Raw genomic sequence first — 16,748 nt, forward strand, 5'->3', positions numbered from 1 at the left:
TTTTTTTTTGGTCTGTTTTGTTCACTGTTGTGTATCCGTTACTTAGAATAGTGGCAGGCATATGTAAGGTACTCAGTAGATATTGCTTGAATGAATGAAAGAAAAAGGTGGACATTTCCAAGGGGCAAATTTTACTCTAATGAAAAACTTTATAACACCCAGAGCTGCTTGTCAACAATGACAGTCGATATGCACAGTACACTACCTCTTAAATATGTTATCTCATGAAATCCTCACATCAGTCCAAGATGCGAAGAAGGCTGGGCAGAGATTATGATGCTGGTTGAAAAGGAAACTGAGCCCAGACATGGAAAAGGGATTTGTTAAAGGTCACACATTTGGTCAGGGCAGGAGGGGAACTATGGATGACTGCTGGCCGTGAAAGGGGCTGGTGAGTGATGGAGCTTAATGGGGGTTGGGTTTGAAGGACTTACATTGCCAGAAGGCATAAGGATCTCTGAAAGGGAAGCTGAGTCAGAGGTTAGTAAAACGGAGGCATCAGCAAAGGAGTGGGAGAGAGATGTGACAAGGCTGACAGCTAAGCTTATTTAGCCCAGTCCTGGAGAGGGCAGCTGAATTTCCCAGCAGCAGAATGCTGCGCCTGAGATTGGGTAATCAAGCCCTTACAAAATCTGGAATGCAGAACTGGAAAGGCAGTCTTAAGAGACCAGTGAGTCCACTGCAGGTCTACAGAGTCTGGCTTCCCCACTGGTCTGTGAGGTCTTTGAGGGCAGGGACCGTGTTCCTAGATTTAGCCCCAGCTTCTAGCAGGGCCTGGAATATGGAATATAGTAGGGACTCAAATATTTCTGTCGAAGGAATACATAAATGAATGTATGCACCCAAACGGGAAACTGAGGGGGAGACGAGACAAACAGGAGGGGCGAGGCGTAAAATCACCCAGCGATTCTGGGGTAGAAGCAGACTAATTTTCCTGGGACGCAGCAAGACAAACAGTCCTAGTACTAACGCTGGTTGCCACCAGGTGTTTTTCAACAGGGATTGGCAAGCAAATACCGCCTGGGGACAGAAAGGCGGGGCTAAATGGGGCCGTTGGGGCGGGTCCAGGCTGGAGAGGCCGATTGGCTGAGACTCAAGGCGGGGCCAATAGAGCAGGCGCGCCAAATTTCCACCCAACACGTGACTAACGTGTGTAACGTCACTTCCAGTCCGGTGGGCGGGAGCGGGAAACAAAAGAAGACCAAGGACGCATGCGTTTGGTGTGTCCCAGGTTCCGATGGATTCTTCCGCTCAGGGAGAATAAAGTGCTTCCGGGTCGCCGCCGCCTGCCGACTCCCGGCGCGGTAAGTACATAAGACAGGCTGCTGTTGCTGTCTCTTTGCCCCTTCTTTCCTCCCTTCCCCAGAGAAACCTCATTCCCTTGACTCGTCTCCTCAGGAGCTGCCTGTTCACACTCCCTTTAACATTAAAAGAGTTCCAGCTCATTGGCCGCTTCCTCGAAACTAAGCCCCACCCCGTCGCACAAGGTCCGTCACTCATTGGTGTCACTTCCTGTCACCCAGCAGTTCTTGCAGTTAATTGGCCTTATCCAGGCCCCGCTCCTTTCTCGGTAGCAACCCCAAATACCTGCCTGGATCCCGCCCATGCCTTCTTCCTGTTGGTCAACTCCACGGTCATTATCATAATAAGCCGAGAATGGGCGGTGGCTTTGCGGTGAGGGGTTGGGCTTTCGGAGCCGCGGTCTCTGGCCCTTCAGTGCTTATGGGACTTGAGAGAGGGTTCTGTTGTGCCTCTTAAACGCGCCGGGCAGCTGAGCTCCACGGAAGGGCAGCGGCTGGCCCCGGATTGGTCAAGTGCATTAGGGCGAGAGCAGAATTAGACGTAGATCCTTTTCTCCTGCTCACCTCTAGTGCCCGGCCTGGATCTCTTCCCCGCGAGAGTTCTATGCCCAACTCACCGTGGCACCTAGAGCCAGTCGTTGCCTGTCGCTGGGCCTCAGTTTTCCTGTGAGCTGAAAGGTTTTAATTCAGATTCTCTGGGACCTCCCGTTCAGCTCCCTCAGCTGCTGAATCTGAGCTGAATATACTTGTTCTCTTACATGTTAGTTCATCCAGTCTTTCATCTGCTCATACCTTTAGAATGTTACTGAGCCATACGTGCACGTGATAACACTTCCCCTCCCTGCCCCCCAGTTTGACTGTGGTTCATGATAGAGGTGGTCAGGGTCCAAAATTTCTGACACTGGGTGGGTATGGTGTGGGCGGCATGGAGGAGCAGAAAGTAGGTCTCAGTGTTTGGAGGAGGTGGAGAGAGTTTCAGTAGAGTCCTGCTGTCTTTAATTTTGTAAGGCCAGTCTGCATTCTGGTTTCCTCTCTCTACATTTGGCTTCCATTCTCTTCCCTCCTTGAACAGCTTACAAACAGCTTTACTTACCCATAAAGTAAATTACTTAATTATCAGAATAACTATGAGGGTGGCATAATTGTTACTGTCCCCGTTTTACAGATGAGGAAACTGAGGCTCAGAGAGGTTAAGTGACTTGGCCAAGGTCAAACAGCTAGTAAGCGGTGGAGCCAGGACTCAAACCCAGGTCTGTCTGATTCCCACAGGGAAGGGGTACTTTCCTGCTACCTTCCACACTACCCAATCCCCAAATCAAAATGTAACCAAATACAAACTAAAACCAAACACATCTGAGAGCTGGATTCACCTGACGCTTTTCCTCAGTCTAGGAGCCATGTCCACGTTGTTTCCCTCACTCTTCCCCCGTGTGACTGAGACACTGTGGTTTAATCTGGATCGACCCTGTGTGGAGGAGACAGAACTGCAGCAGCAAGAACAGCAGCATCAGGCCTGGGTGAGTGAGGACACAGCACAGCGGTGGAGCTTCAGTCAGGTGCCCCGCCCCCCTTCACTGGCGTTGACCCAGACCTACTCTGGAGACCTGCCCTGGGGGAGCTTTTTGTCCTGAGCTGGGGGCCTAGGTTCTCACTTTTGTGTTACCCTAATTTGCCAGGGGACCGTGGGAGCTCTAGGCCAGGTTGGAGCCCAGGCTCTTTTCCCTAAAGCATAGAAAATAATAATTTTGACTGTTTATTGAGGACCTAGCAGATGTCATGTTCTAGGCTGATAGTCTCACTTCATCCTCACCATAAGCTTATGAGGAAACCAAGGACCAGAGAGTTTACGTAGTTGGATCAAGTTCATAAGTAAGTGGCAGATGACAGGAGAGAAAGGGATTGAATCTTCCAGAGAGCTGGAAGGAAGCTTCTCCTTCACACTTGGGGGTCTTCCTGGGGGCAGGGCAGGTGAGTGCCATGCCCCTGACTGCCCTGCTTGGGCCCTGGCCTTGCTCTTCTCCCCCTGTGGCCACAGCTCCAGAGCATTGCAGAGAAAGACAACAACCTGGTACCTATTGGCAAGCCGGCCTCAGAGGTGAGTGGCTCCAGCAGGTGGGGCCTCTGTGGGGCCCAGGTGGACCAAGGCTCTGCTCTAATTCGGAAGGTCTGGCCTCTGACTCCAGAGCAGTCGTGGTCCTCAGCTCTGGGTGGAGGACAGAAAAGAGGACGTAGAGGGGGAGGGCACTGGGCTCAGCACTAAGGTCCTGCAGAACGTGCACCAGCCTGCTAGATTAAAGTGGGACAGGACTGGGGAATGGAGCTCATTCGTTGTCCCCAGAGAGAGGCTCCAAGTGGGCCAGTCCTTGAACTGGCCCAGGCAGACCTGTAGAGGCTACAGGCTCTTCCCTGCCTCACCAGCACTATGATGACGAGGAAGAGGAAGATGAAGACGACGACGAGGACAGTGAAGAGGACTCGGAGGATGATGAGGACATGCAGGACATGGATGAGATGAATGACTACAATGAGTCACCTGACGATGGAGAGGTCAATGAGGTAGGCAGGGGTGTGGGGCAGGGCCTCTGCTCCTGGGCCCCTACCCCTGACCTCACTGGCAGCCAGCGGGTACAGAAACCCTGGATCCAGCCAGGGGCAGGATCTGGGACTGGGGCTGGCTGGGTGGCTGAGGCCCCTCCCCACCCACACCCAGCCTCCTCTCCAGGTGGACATGGAAGGCAACGAGCAGGATCAGGACCAGTGGATGATCTAGGTAGACAAGGCAGGGTGGTCTCAGAAAGACTCCAGGCCCGCCCAACCTATCATGGAGCCCCTGCAGACCCAGCTGATCACCCAACCCCCCCTGCCCCGGTGCCTGAAAGCTCACCCTCGGGCACCTCCTTAGCTGCTGCCAGCACCTGGTATCCTTGGCCCCTCCCAGGCCATCAGTCTGCCCTTGAATCCGCAGAGCCTGAGCCCACCCCACCTTTCTGGCCAGCACCTCATCCCTTGGTTGCCAGATCTAGTCTCTTTCTAACTCTCTTTAATAAAGACACAGGACTGATTTTTTTCCCCACATCTATTCCCTATTTCTTGGTGGGGCCTAGAGGAGTGCAGCATCTTCTCTTGAGCTTTGGGGAGAGGGTTCTCAAGGGACTTCAGGCAAATCTACCTGGCCATGCGGGCTGGGGCTATGGAAGGCCAGGGTAGCCCTGGCTGTGGGCCCAGGCTCCACTGCCATTTCCTCTGGCCCAGCTTGCACCCAGCCATTCCTGCAGGGCCTCTAACTCAGTGTTTACTGTTTCCTTTGATCCCACCTGGAATGGCATGGGGTGGGGTGGGGTGGGGGGTGGGAGGCAGGCTTTCTGAGCGCCAGAACTGGGAGGCCCCTGGAGCTCTCCTAGTCAACTTCCTTGGTGTTAGAACAGATTAGATCTCAGAGCAGGGCAGGGACTCCCATGGAGTAACCCAGCAAATCAGTGACAGGGCTGTGTTGTGAGCTGAAGTCTCTTGCCTGTCAGTCCATGACTCTGGACTGGAAGGAGGGGGACCAGTGGGATCAAACAGCCTGACAGAACTTGAGGCCTCAGGTTAGTGTGGAGCCAGAGTGAGACAGAGGTGGGAGGAGAGACTCCCTAGCCCTGAGCCCAGTATGTGTCAGTCCACAAGCAGGGAGGGGAGGGGATATTCTGAGGTCCTTGCTTGGTTGGGGGGTGGGGGGAGGCAGCAGTAAGTACCCCTGGGCCTGGACCTCAGCCAGGCCCTAAGTAGGTGAGCTGGGCTATGCCGTCCTTGATGGCAGGGAAGTCAGGGAGGCCAGTGTGGTGGAGGCGGCAGCGGTAGCGGCCACAGCTCTTGGCGTACTGCAGGAAGCGAGGTGCACCAGGGAAGAGCACGTGGTCAGCTAACACTGTGGCACCAGCTGGCAGCAGGGCATGGGCCTCCAGCAGTTGCAGGTCCCTCAAATAACGTCGGGGCCTGTGTGCCAGGAGCACCAGGTCAATCCGATTCATATGGTACTGGGTTCTTAGGCGCGGGATCACCTCCTCTGATCTACCCACGATGAGCTCCACCTGTGGGGGTGGGAAGAGTTGGAGATGAGGGTGGGAGCGGTTGTTCTCCCACACCAGACCCTACCGGGATCTGGCTTATTTTGTGCCAGGCCCTGGCCTAGGTCTCCGTGTGTGTTCTCATATTTCCCCTGGCCTCAGAACCCAAGGAGTCAGGATCAGCATTGTGATTTTCATTCTGCTAGTAAAGAAGCTGAGATTCAGAGGACAGGTGCTTTGCCCAAGATCACACAGCCAACAAGAGGCAGACTAAGGTTTGGACCCAGATTTGCTGGGCTCCAGAGACTTTCCTCTTAACTGCTTCTTTGTCATCCAGCAGCAGATACATGCCAGTAACTTGGAACAGGAGAACAAGAGCTCATACACTCTCCAGGTTCACAGTTCCCTAAGTGGAGCTGTTTCCTTCTCCTAGGTGGGATTCCCCCATGGGGGAAGCTGGCTAGGGCAGAGCTGGGGGTGGCAGGAAAGAGACCAGGGTTGGGGAGGTGGGGGCTGACCGTGCGCTCGTCGAAGCCAGCCAGGCGGATGAGTTTTTCAGCCACTGCTGCTGTGCGTGGATCCCGCTCCACAGTGAGAAGGCGACCCCCAGGGGGCAGGGCACGGGCAATAAGCAGTGTGGAGTACCCGCAGTAGGTGCCCAGCTCCAGTGCACAAGCAGGGGCCTTCTCCTCCACCAGCCGCATCACGATCTGACCTATGGGGGGAGATGGTTATTGCAGCAGACATGGGAGATGGATGCAGGGGCCCTCATGGAAAGGGGTCTCAAATGCCCACTTGCCACTGCAACCTCCAACCAGCGGGAGTCTCATTTCTTTCTTGGATTACAGTCCTAGCAGCCCCAGTGGCCTCCCTGCCCCTCTCAGCTTGCCTCCTTCACACCAACCACTAGGAATCTTTCTGACAAATCTGACCCTAATGCTCCCTGGTTCCTATGAACCTAAAGGCCTTTGGGATTGAACGTGGGATCCTCAGCCTGACATTCAGAACTTTCTTGGACCTGATCCTATCCTACCTTTCCAGTTTCAGCTCTCAATTCTTCCCACCACAGCCATCCCAAACAACTGTGCCCAGAGCCAACCATGCTGGTTCATTTCTTCATGCCACATTTAGATATGTGGCTGGCTTTGTCCTCCCCCACCTCTGTCCTCAACTACCTGGCCAACTCGAAAGCAATCCCTCTAGGCCCAGTTCAAATGTTGCTTCCTCCAGGAGGGCCCAGGCAGAAACAACCACCAGAGAGAGACCAGGCTTCTGAGAGACCACTGTCCAGGCTCCCGAGAGGTCTTTGCTAGACCTTCTAGTTTCATTCTCCCTTGATTTGTTCATTGAATATCTTTCTAACCATTGAATTGGATGAATTTCTTAAATAAGACTCTAAAAACACATGTGCTGACAGCTGGGACTCAGACAAATCCAGCCAGACAGCTACCCTGAATGGGCTGGAGAAACCTCCATGGTGGGGGAGAAAGACTCAGACACAGATAATTACAAGGTTTTGGGTTGTGTGCTGAGGTGGTTATTCTCCTGTATCATGCCCCCTTTGATGCCAGCCTTTGTGGCTGATTCATCCCTGGCCTCTACCTCCTCCCCCAGCACCTAGCACATGCCTGGTACAAAAGAGGTGGTGATAAATTTTACTGGATGAATGTATAACTTTGCCCAGCCCCCTCATTTCCAGAGAAGAAAAAAGAGACCCACAGAAGATCAAGAACCTGCCTAATTCACCCAGTAAGGCAGTGGCAAATCCCAGATCTTCCTTCACCATCTTGGAGGTACTTCCTGGAGCAGAAGGCTAAGGAACACTGACCTTTGACAGGCCCCATGTGGCTCAGGTACTCGCAGTGGCTGCTCCAGTGGTCCAGGGTGGTGAGGATATGACCAGGGTCCCCAGGCAGGGCGTGGGTGAGCACATAGCTGAAGGCCCGCTCCTCAATCCGCATCCCTGACAGGCAGTCTCGGAGGCTCCGGAGTAAGACCATGCGTACCAGTAGTCGGAAGTAGTGCCGGTACCTCACCAGCAATGTCACCACCAGTGGCAGGAAGGCCAGCGCGATGGCGGGGGACATGGTCCCTACCTGGGCCTGGGGTGGAGGAAGGGAGGGAAACCCACACATGTCGTTTGCCTGTCATTTGTGCAGCCCTTACCAGTAGCAATTATCCCTATATTTTACACACCATGGCTCAGAAAGGTTAAGTCCTTTGTCCAGAGTCACACGGAAGAACTAGGATTTGAATCCAAGCTGGTCTGATTCCAAGCCCACGTACTTTCAAGGACAACATACTGTCTTATGTTCAGCACCCAACCCCAAACTACCTCTTCCTACTCCTGGTTCATCTTCACCTTGCTCCCTCCACCCATTTCCCCTTATCTCTGTAGTCACTCTTCTTCAGAACCCCTTTCACCAGTTCCTTCCTGAGTTCTCCTCCCACCTTACCCACTGCCTGCTTGGTCTCTGACCCATTACTGTGTAGCAAAAGAGCACAACTTTGTAGTCAGGAACCCCTTCACTGTCACTCTTCTGCCTCAGTAAAAGGCAATCAAAACACTCCATGGCGTGTTAGGATGAGATATCCTTAACCACCCCAGGACCCTCCCTCTGTCAGCATTTCCCTGGGGGTGGGAACAGTCCGTGATTGTATATTTATTCTCTAGTCCTATTTCCCCTCCCCTGCACTCCCCTCCTATCCTCTCTCTCAGCATTCCATTCACATTTACATTCACATATACACACAGCACACACTTTCCCCCAACTCAGCCTCTTCTCCCCACTCCCCCCACCCCCTGTCTGGGATAAGTGCCCTGTCTTCTCCCACGCACTGGACCATCTGACCCTTTTGAGGCCACTGGTGGTGGTGACTAAAAATTAAAGTAGGAGTGTATGAATGGGGTGAATAGGTAGGTGAGTGACGGTGAATCTGAATTGATGCGCTTGGGAACCCACACTCAATGGCCCCGCTTACCTGGGCTGGAGGCTCCTGCTTGGGGAAGATCAGAGCATAGGACAGGAGGGGGAGTCCTTGGGGTGGGGAAGAACCCTGAGGCAGGCTGGACTTGCTGTCAATTATTGATGCTGAGGCTGCTGCTGTCACCTGAGACCTGCAGTTCAAGTTACCAACCCCAGGTACAAACTTGAGCTGCCTCCTACCCTTCAGGAGCCCTCAAAGAACTTACAGAACTCCGGGGTCTTGATTTGAGGGGTAATAAAGCTACTGGGTTTGGTGACCTCTCCTCAAATCCCTTGGTTCAGGACATAGGGTATGGTGTGAGCCAAGGTGATAGGGAGGTTGTGAGTTACTCAATAATTCCAAATCCTAAGCAAGTGCCAAGGCTTGAGTCACAGAGAAGAGTCGGATCCTGTCCCTGTCCCCCTGGAACTCCACCTTTGTTAGAAGAGACTGACACAGGAACAGAGAATATAATGTGAGCACTAGAAGGCATGCTCCATGAACACAGGCGCTTTGGGCAGGCAGACCGGGTGGGGAGACAGTGTGCCAGGCCATGTGTGTAAAGTCCAGAAAGTCAATCAGGAAACTCCAAGTATTTCCCTGTGGTTGGTGAGGCATTCCCCCAACCCCTGCTCCACTGCCCTGGGCTTGGAGTGGGTGTCAGGCTCTGCAAGATCTTGCACGACAGACTTGGACTTGTGTTGAGTCCAAGGGAAGATGTGGGATGCTTCTAAGAAGCGCACTGATTGTGAGCTTTGTGTGTTAGATTACTATGACTGCTGTAAAAAGGCAAGATTGAAGAGAAATGCCTGAGGGCAAGGAGATCACTGAGGTGGCCTCTATCTCCTCCACCAGGATTGAGCTCCACTCTGCTTCGGTTTGTGAAGGTATAAGGTCCCTTCTTCCAGTAAGTCTCAGATCCCCAGTCCAGGTTGGGTGACACACCCCCTGTATGTCGCCAGCCTTGGCACCAGGCAACTGGGCCTATCGGTGTGTACTCTTGGAGCATAGAGCCTGGATCCTACTCGCCCCTCTAAAGGCATTTAGGAGAGTATTTCATGACGGCAGTTGGTATAAATTCGCTCACTGGCCCACAAAGGTAGCCTGGCGCCCACGGGAACACATAATACACTTAACACGAGGGCTTCTATAACCGTCAGTGGAAGTCTCCGGCTGAGACCCGGAAAAGGCTGAAGTCATATGATCCGCCCCTCCCTTTCCTTGCATCACGTGTCTCACGGCCTGTCACGCAGCGTGTGCCTTCCCATTGGTTAGCTAAGATCACGTGGTAGGGGCGGGGCCGGAAGCCGGGGTTCCGGCGGCAGCCGCGGCGGCTAAGCTCCTCTGGGAAGGGGTAGGCGCGGGGGCGGTGGTTACTTGCTGGATGCAGGCGCGGGTCATGTGACCGGAAGGGCTCCTGACGGACGCCGTCCCTCCTCGGCGCGGCCTGAGCGCCCGGCCCGACCCCCGCCATGGGGTGCTGCTACAGCAGCGAGAACGAGGACTCGGACCAGGTGCGGCCGCCGCGGGCGGGGCTCGGGAGTGAGGGCAGAGATCCTGGGGCATGGGGCCCAGAGAAAAGGCTGCAGAAGAGGGTCAGCAGGACTTCAGGGCTCACTGAGTACGGGGGCCCGGAGAGGACAGATTACAGAGGAGACGCCGGGCCGGGCTGCTACCCCTTTTAAAGCCTCATTTCTTTCTGCACAGCCCCTGTGTTGGGATGTGCAGGCAGCCGCGTGTCCCGCTCGCTCGCGCGCCTTCCATCTTTCCCTACCTTCAGACGTTTACAATTTCAAGGATCCTCAGCCTAGGTCTCGGGGAAGCACTTTCTTCCCAGCTTCCTTCTCTGTGTTTTGTATTAGCGGGCTTTGTGAATCCATTGTAAAGGTGGGTAAGCTGAGGCTCTGAGTTAGAGTGTCCCGATATGAATCAGGAATCTGTGTATACTCTGAATCCCTGGGGTTGAAGAAGGAAGGTCACTGCTGATCTGGGGTCGGAGAAGGCCTATGGAAGTTGGTGTCATTTGAGTTGATCAGTGAAGGTTTTAATAGACACAGTGAGGACATCAGGACCTGTGGGAAGTTGGAAAGCAACAAATCGGGTTTAGCTTTGGCTAGATTGGGGGGAAAAGAGAGGTGGCCTGGGGAGCTCAGTTTGGCCTGCCTCAGTGCAGTCCCTACCTGGGGCCTCAGGGTTCCTCTAGCTAGAAGGGTGTTTGTCCTGGGAATTTGGCTGTAGATCTGATCCTTTTGCAGAAAGGATTAGGCTGGGAAGGCCTGTACAGTTTTAAATTCTGTCTCTTCCCCTTGGTGTATTCTAACTTCCTGCCACACTTAAATCCTTGCCCTGCCTGCCTGACCTCCTTTGAGGAGGGGAAGACCTTTTCAAGGATGAAGTCTCAAGTTGTTGGCCACTTGCCTTTTTGGTTACCTCTAAGCCTGGATTGTATATTTCAACACATATAGAGACAAAAACTGTAGAAAGGTTTCAGCAAGTAGCTCACAGTCCAGTGGAGTAGATGGTCACAGAAACGGATTATATCACTGGTAAATGGGAAGTAGGTCTTTCCCCAGTGACTCATGTTAATCTATTTTGGGTCAAGGACTTAAGCTGGGGAAAATGTCACTTGTATGAGAGGGATGGGTGGCCCCTGGGCCTCATTAAGCCTCCAAATGCCCAGTGAACATATACATATGTCTGTGCCTTATGTTAGGCATGCCATACAGCCAGTACTTCACACTTCACTCCAGCCTGTTAGAAATAGGAGGCAATATCCCTGCCTACTGGGAAAGCTATGGTTTAATGGGAAATTGTCCCTTAAACCATAATATGGACTTTTGCAGGGAATGAGTCAAGGGTTAACTCTTTATGAGAAAGGATACCAGCTTCTAGCTGGAATTGCGGTTTTCTTGAATCTCCACCTTCCCCTTGATGGGCTTTCATTTCTGTTTTTAACCCCCAGAGATGGTGCTTGATCAGTCCTGGGTGATTTGAGGCCTCACGTGGAGAAGGTCTGCTTACTACCTGGTCTACAAGCCAAAACCATTCACTGTCCCCTATTTCGGGTCTTGGGCAGGCCCCTCTCACACTCTCATATTGGACCCTTTGTTATAATAATAAAGAGAAATGTATAACATGTTACAGTTTTCAAAGACCTTTTACAGTTATCCCACTTGATTCTTGCCAAAACATCTGTCATATAGGTACCAGTTATGTCTATTTAAATGTGAAGAAAAACTTCAGAGAGGCTAAGTGATTTAGCCAAGGTTACAGAGCTGAGAAGTGCCACAGGCAAGGTATTTTGATGACAAGTCATGTCTTTATCCATTGGGCAGACTTGTGTCTTCTAGCTGTGCCCACAGACCAGGTGGCTAGTGATAGGCCACGTACATGTCTGTGCTACAGTAGGCAGTGAAGCTCTGACTCCCAGGTTGACATTGACTCCAGGACAAACGTTGGTGTGAAAACCTCCCCCATGCTCCAGTCACCCTTTTGGGGATGGGGTGATGTTATTTGTCCACTCTAATTGTGGTAGCATGGCCTCTTCCAGGAGTCTAGGTCTCAGGAAAACAACCTTGTTCTTGGAGAACCCCTTATCCTGCAGGAGGATCTGTCTGAATTGGGGCTGGGGAAAAGATGGACATATAAGAAGAAGCAAACTCCGGCTTCATTATGGAGCTGGCTTTCCTTAGAGATAGTTTAATCTTTGGCAGACATCTTGTTTTTAGTACTTAGCTTGTGTTTTAGGGGGTCGGGGTGTCTAGGAGTTGGGAGCTGATGAGGCAGAAGCCCATAGCTTCTGTCTCATGCTCTTGGGAACTGGGGACATGGGCAACCTAGGCTTGAGACAGAAGAGTAATGTCAAAAGGCTGGCCCTGCCTAGGGCAGGGCAAGCAGGGTAGGAGGAAGTATCCTCTGTAAGGAGAGTTGTGGAGTTGTGGGCAGGGGAGCTGGGAGCCTGCAAGTGTGAAAGTCTGGTAGGAACTGAGATAGGCCTGAAACGGAACACTAAGGAGTCCAGTGGTCTGGCACTGAGGGCTGGTGAGTCTGCTTTAGCCAGGATGCACCCTTGTCTCTGGTTTTGTCCTGGGTACCCTTGTTCTTTATGCTTTGGATAGATACCCAGCATATCCACTTATCCAGTTTGCAGCTGACACAAAGCCAGCAGGGATTTGCAGCTGATGGGCTCAAGGCAGGGTTGTATTCAGAAAGATTGCAGTAGATAAGAACAAGGGGCTAAAACGAGGAGAAATAACACATAGAATTATACAGGACCAGGGAGACTTGGTTTGGTCCCAGGTCAGTTCTGGGGGTTGTAGTGATTAGCATAGGCTAGCAGAAACAGGGCTGCTGAAACTAATGAAACCACATTCACAGAGGTGTGGTGGCTTGGCAAGGGAGGGAACAACTCCAACTTTTCAGGTAAGGATACACCGGGAGCACCAAGTTTGGTTCTGGGAGTCCCACACAAAGAGAGCATCGGAAGAGAGGAGAGTGATCACCTGAGAGTAGAAGGGACCTGCTCTCAAGAAGGGACACTTGGGGACTTCCCTAGTGGTCCAGTGGGTACGACTTTGCACTTCCAATGCAGGGGGTCTGGGTTCGATCCCTGGTCAGGGAACTAGATCCCGCATGCACGCCGCAACTAAGAGTTTGCATGCCACAACTAAGGAGTCCGCATGCCGCAAGTGAGACTTGGTGCAGCCAAAATAAATAAATAAATGTTTAAAAAATTAAAAAAAATAAAATAAAAGAAGGGACACTTGGGAATTTCCCTGGTGGTCCATTGGCTAAGGCTCCATGCTCCAAATGCATGGGGCCCAAGTTCGATCCCTGGTTAGGGAACTAGATGCCCACATGCCGCAGCTAAAGATCCTGCACGCTGCAACTAAGACCCAGTGCAGCCAAATAAATAAATAATTTTTTAAAAAAAGGGCTTCCCTGGTGGCGCAGTGGTTAAGAATCCGCCTGGCAATGCAGGGGACACGGGCTTGAGCCCTGGTCTGGGAAGATCCCACATGCCGCAGAGCAACTAAGCCCGTGTGCTACAACTACTGAGCCTGCACTCTAGAGCCCACGTGCCTGGAGCCCATTCTCGGTAACAGGAGAAGCCATGGTAATGAGAAGCCCATGCACCACAACGAAGAGTAGCCCCCACTCGCCACAACTAGAGAAAGCCCATGCGCAGCAATGAAGCTCCAACGCAGCCAAAGATAAAATAAATAAATTTATTTAAAAAAAGAGAAAAGAAAAAGAAGGGACACTCGGACTGTGGGGCCCAGAGTTTGCAGCTGGAACTCCTGTCCTGAGATAATATGAGGAATGGCCATTGAGAGGTTGGACTTGCTTTTCCTTGGGGCCCAGGGCCTTGTCTGGCCTCACAGGGCCTCTCCATCCTGGGAGCAGACAGCCTTGCTGGGGAGGATCTGGTCTGGGGGATTAGGAGGGCCATTCTTGGGCTCCTGACTTGTATTAGTTTCTCCTCTACACCCCACTGTTTTGGTATTTTCCGTTTTGGTATTTTCCACCTCCTCTGTCTTCCAGTCTCCAACATCCTTTCTCTGCTGGGGGCTGGACCATTTTCTTTTTTCTTTTTTTTTAAATTTATTTATTTATTTTTGGCTGTGTTGGGTCTTCGTTGCTGTGTGCGGGCTTCTCATTGCAGTGGCTTCTCTTGTTGCAGAGCACAGGCTCTAGGCATGCGGGATTCAGTAGTTGTGGCACGGGGGCTCAGTAGTTGTGGCTCACAGGCTCTAGAGCGCAGGCTCAGTAGTTGTGGTGCACGGGCTTAGTTGCTCCGCGGCATGTGGGATCTTCCCGGACCAGGGCTCGAACCCGTGTCCTCTGCATTAGCAGGTGGATTCTTAACCACTGCACCACCAGGGAAGCCCTGGATCATTTTCTGAAGCTGCAGGGCTGTTACTAAATACCTGCTTTGTGCCTCTGCCCGTCTTTTCAGGGCCTCTAAGACTGCTTGGTTCCACTTTAATTCATCCTAGACCACCAGCTTAGCTTAGCTTAGCTTCCAAGGGCAGGCAGGATCTGAGTCTTAGAGCCGACATTCCGTACAGTTGGGCACTTGGGATATTCCTAATAAAAATATTTTTGGTGCTTAAAGGTCAGAGCTGGGCTGAGAAGAGAGCCTAATAAAGGTGGGTTGGACTAAGGGCCTCAGGGCTGATGTCTACCCCCATGGCCTCTCCTAGGACCGAGAGGAGCGGAAGCTGCTGCTGGACCCTAGCAGCCCACCCACCAAAGCCCTCAATGGAGCCGAGCCCAACTATCACAGCCTGCCTTCCGCTCGCACCGATGAGCAGGCACTGCTCTCCTCCATCCTCGCCAAGACAGCCAGGTGGGCATCACAGGACCGGGCCTGGGGCAGACCTCCTTCATCCATATTAAAGACTGGGATGGAGAGCCAGGCCCAGGACGTGGGGGATGGGATAAGATCAGTGGGAAGAGGTGCCTCTGGGCCCAGCCCTGCTCCCGTGGGCAGGCAGGGACACTGGTGTCAGATAGCCCTGGAGTTGGCACCTGGCAGTGAGTCTTGTTTGTCCATCTCAGAAGCACCTGTTATGTCCTCTCTGCCTCTTCTCCCCAAAGCAACATCATCGACGTGTCTGCTGCAGACTCCCAGGGCATGGAGCAGCACGAGTACATGGACCGGGCGAGGCAGTACAGGTGAGCCTCTGGCCGGCTGGGATCCCTCAGGCTGCTTGGGCCCCTCCCTCTGATCCAGCTTTGGAGCCTGGGCCCCAGTCCGGGCTTCTCCTTTGGGTGTGGCCTGGGGGGTGGCCCCAAGTCACTTGGGTGCCTCAGTAGATGGTCCTGTTGAGCCAGTTTGCCCCATGACACTCAAGGGTATGGAGACTAAAGGAGGTCGGCCTGGAGTGGGTTTGTGGTGAGCTGAGGCTCCTGTCACCTACTTCTCTGGTCTGAGGAAGTGAAGCTTGCCTGGGCTGGCTGGGCCAACTGTGGCCTGACTGCCTGTCCCCCCTCCTCCCCCTCGGCCAGCACCCGCCTGGCTGTGCTGAGCAGCAGCCTGACCCATTGGAAGAAGCTGCCGCCGCTGCCGTCCCTCACCAGCCAGCCTCACCAAGTGCTGGCCAGCGAGCCTGTCCCGTTCGCCGACTTGCAGCAGGTGAGCCACCCCTCGCCCCGCCCCTGCCGCTGGGTGGCAGCGAGGCACAGGGTTCGCCCCTCCACCTCAGAGGAGGTAGGGAAGTGGAGTTAGGGAGCCTGGTAGCCTGTGGGCCCTGCTCACTCCCACCTCACTCTTACTTTTCTTCTTCTCCCCACCCCCTCTCTTAAACCTTCATTCTTTTGCTACCCTTTGTTCTTCCCTTCTGTCTTTCCCATCCCTGCCTTTCTCTTTGGCTCCCTGTCCCCCATCATTCCCTCTCTGGCCACCCATCCCCTCCGCCTGCTTCCGGATCTCCCTTCTCACCTGTCTCTCTGTTCCTCTCTCCCGGTCCCTCTGTCCCAGGTCTCCAGGATAGCTGCTTATGCCTACAGTGCACTTTCTCAGATCCGTGTGGACGCAAAAGAGGAGCTGGTTGTACAGTTTGGGATTCCATGAAGAGAGGGGTCCCTGGACAGCTCTTCTTCTCCTCTCTTCACTCCGTCTCCACCCTGCCTCCCCTGGCCCCCAGCCTCACTGTGGCTTATACAGTATCCTAACCTGCTACTAATCACAGAAGAAAGTGGAGGAGGAGGAGAAGAGTGAGGCGAGAAGCCTGAGCAAGTGAGGATGGAACAGGGGAGGGTAGAACCATTTGGGACTGGCCTTCAAAGCCCTGGCCACGGGTGGGGTGGGGGTCACAGGGACAGGGCCTGGTAGGTCTTCACTGTCACTGGGAAGGTGCAGGTGCCGGTGTGAGGGTGATCACTAGGGGGCCTCTTAGGACCCCCTGCCTACCCTTTCTTGGCCTCACTTCTGTCCCCCTCTCCCTGACTTGGTGCTCACATGCACCTCACGAGGGCTTGTGACCAGGGTCTGGATGAGCTTGAATTTGAATGAATTGAGTTTGTATTTCTAGCACCCTGGGTTTTTACATGTTTGGTTTTTTTTGTTTTGGTTTGGTTTGTCACCCTCGATAAAGGAAGTGTATCCATCTGTGTGCTGGTTCCAGCCCCTCTGTCCTGCCCACCCCACTACTACTTACTTCTGGCTACTCAAGTCTGTGAGCAGCGAGGTGGAGGATGGGGAGGGGGCATCTTCTAGGGGCACTAAAAGGAATCAAGGAGATAAGGCTTCAGGGTTCCCAGGTCTTAGCTGAGACTTGGCCTGCACTAACCTCAGATATGATAAGACTCAGCTTGTCCCTCCTCCAGTGATGGGAACACTGTCAAAGCTGAACTTGAATCTGAGGCAGCTCTCACTGTTGTGGGTATTGCCTCAGGCTCAGTGGAATTACCAAGAAGCCTGGTGAGG

General features: G+C 53.2%; 3 protein-coding genes across 10 annotated transcripts; 2 read left to right on the forward strand and 1 right to left on the reverse strand.

Annotated features, from left to right (window-relative positions):
- The first annotated feature begins 238 nt into the window (after positions 1–238).
- ANAPC15 (anaphase promoting complex subunit 15) lies at positions 239–4,368 on the forward strand. Of its 8 annotated transcripts, none has more exons than XM_082659940.1 (6): positions 239–391; positions 1,232–1,304; positions 2,689–2,818; positions 3,337–3,396; positions 3,720–3,857; positions 4,012–4,368. In XM_082659940.1, exons 3-6 carry the CDS (start codon positions 2,699–2,701, stop codon positions 4,069–4,071), a joined length of 378 nt encoding a protein of 125 aa, XP_082516066.1. In that variant the 5' UTR covers positions 239–391; positions 1,232–1,304; positions 2,689–2,698; the 3' UTR covers positions 4,072–4,368. The 8 variants fall into 8 exon arrangements, with proteins under 8 accessions (XP_082516066.1, XP_082516065.1, XP_082516072.1 ...); XM_082659942.1 differs by lacking the exon at positions 239–391 and adding an exon at positions 2,467–2,551 and having other exon boundaries at positions 1,211–1,304; XM_082659941.1 differs by lacking the exon at positions 239–391 and adding an exon at positions 2,467–2,551 and having other exon boundaries at positions 1,212–1,304; positions 2,694–2,818.
- Positions 4,369–5,050: 682 nt separating this feature from the next.
- On the reverse strand, positions 5,051–7,434 carry TOMT (transmembrane O-methyltransferase; the record flags this gene model as incomplete). The annotated part of the gene is made up of 3 exons (XM_082659938.1): positions 5,051–5,371; positions 5,866–6,062; positions 7,176–7,434. 3 exons carry the CDS (start codon positions 7,432–7,434, stop codon positions 5,051–5,053), a joined length of 777 nt encoding a protein of 258 aa, XP_082516064.1.
- A 2,243-nt stretch (positions 7,435–9,677) lies between these two features.
- LAMTOR1 (late endosomal/lysosomal adaptor, MAPK and MTOR activator 1) lies at positions 9,678–16,432 on the forward strand. Its single transcript, XM_082659677.1, has 5 exons — positions 9,678–9,828; positions 14,521–14,666; positions 14,918–14,995; positions 15,329–15,455; positions 15,801–16,432. The coding sequence occupies exons 1-5, from the start codon at positions 9,787–9,789 to the stop codon at positions 15,891–15,893; spliced, it is 486 nt and encodes a 161-aa protein (XP_082515803.1). The 5' UTR covers positions 9,678–9,786; the 3' UTR covers positions 15,894–16,432.
- Positions 16,433–16,748: the final 316 nt, after the last annotated feature.

This window comes from Grampus griseus (genome assembly GCF_964374135.1).
Source record: "Grampus griseus genome assembly, chromosome: 8".
Lineage (NCBI taxonomy): Eukaryota > Metazoa > Chordata > Mammalia > Artiodactyla > Delphinidae > Grampus > Grampus griseus.

Excerpts from the sequence above, each read along its gene's own strand:
- ANAPC15 (XM_082659940.1), top strand. The coding sequence starts at position 2,699 with ATGTCCACGTTGTTTCCCTCACTCTTCCCCCGTGTGACTGAGACACTG. Across the intron at positions 2,819-3,336 it reads AACAGCAGCATCAGGCCTGG|CTCCAGAGCATTGCAGAGAA; the intron begins GTGAGTGAGGAC and ends CTGTGGCCACAG. Across the intron at positions 3,858-4,011 it reads ACGATGGAGAGGTCAATGAG|CCTCCTCTCCAGGTGGACAT; the intron begins GTAGGCAGGGGT and ends ACCCACACCCAG.
- LAMTOR1 (XM_082659677.1), top strand. The coding sequence starts at position 9,787 with ATGGGGTGCTGCTACAGCAGCGAGAACGAGGACTCGGACCAG. Across the intron at positions 9,829-14,520 it reads AGAACGAGGACTCGGACCAG|GACCGAGAGGAGCGGAAGCT; the intron begins GTGCGGCCGCCG and ends GGCCTCTCCTAG. Across the intron at positions 14,667-14,917 it reads ATCCTCGCCAAGACAGCCAG|CAACATCATCGACGTGTCTG; the intron begins GTGGGCATCACA and ends TTCTCCCCAAAG.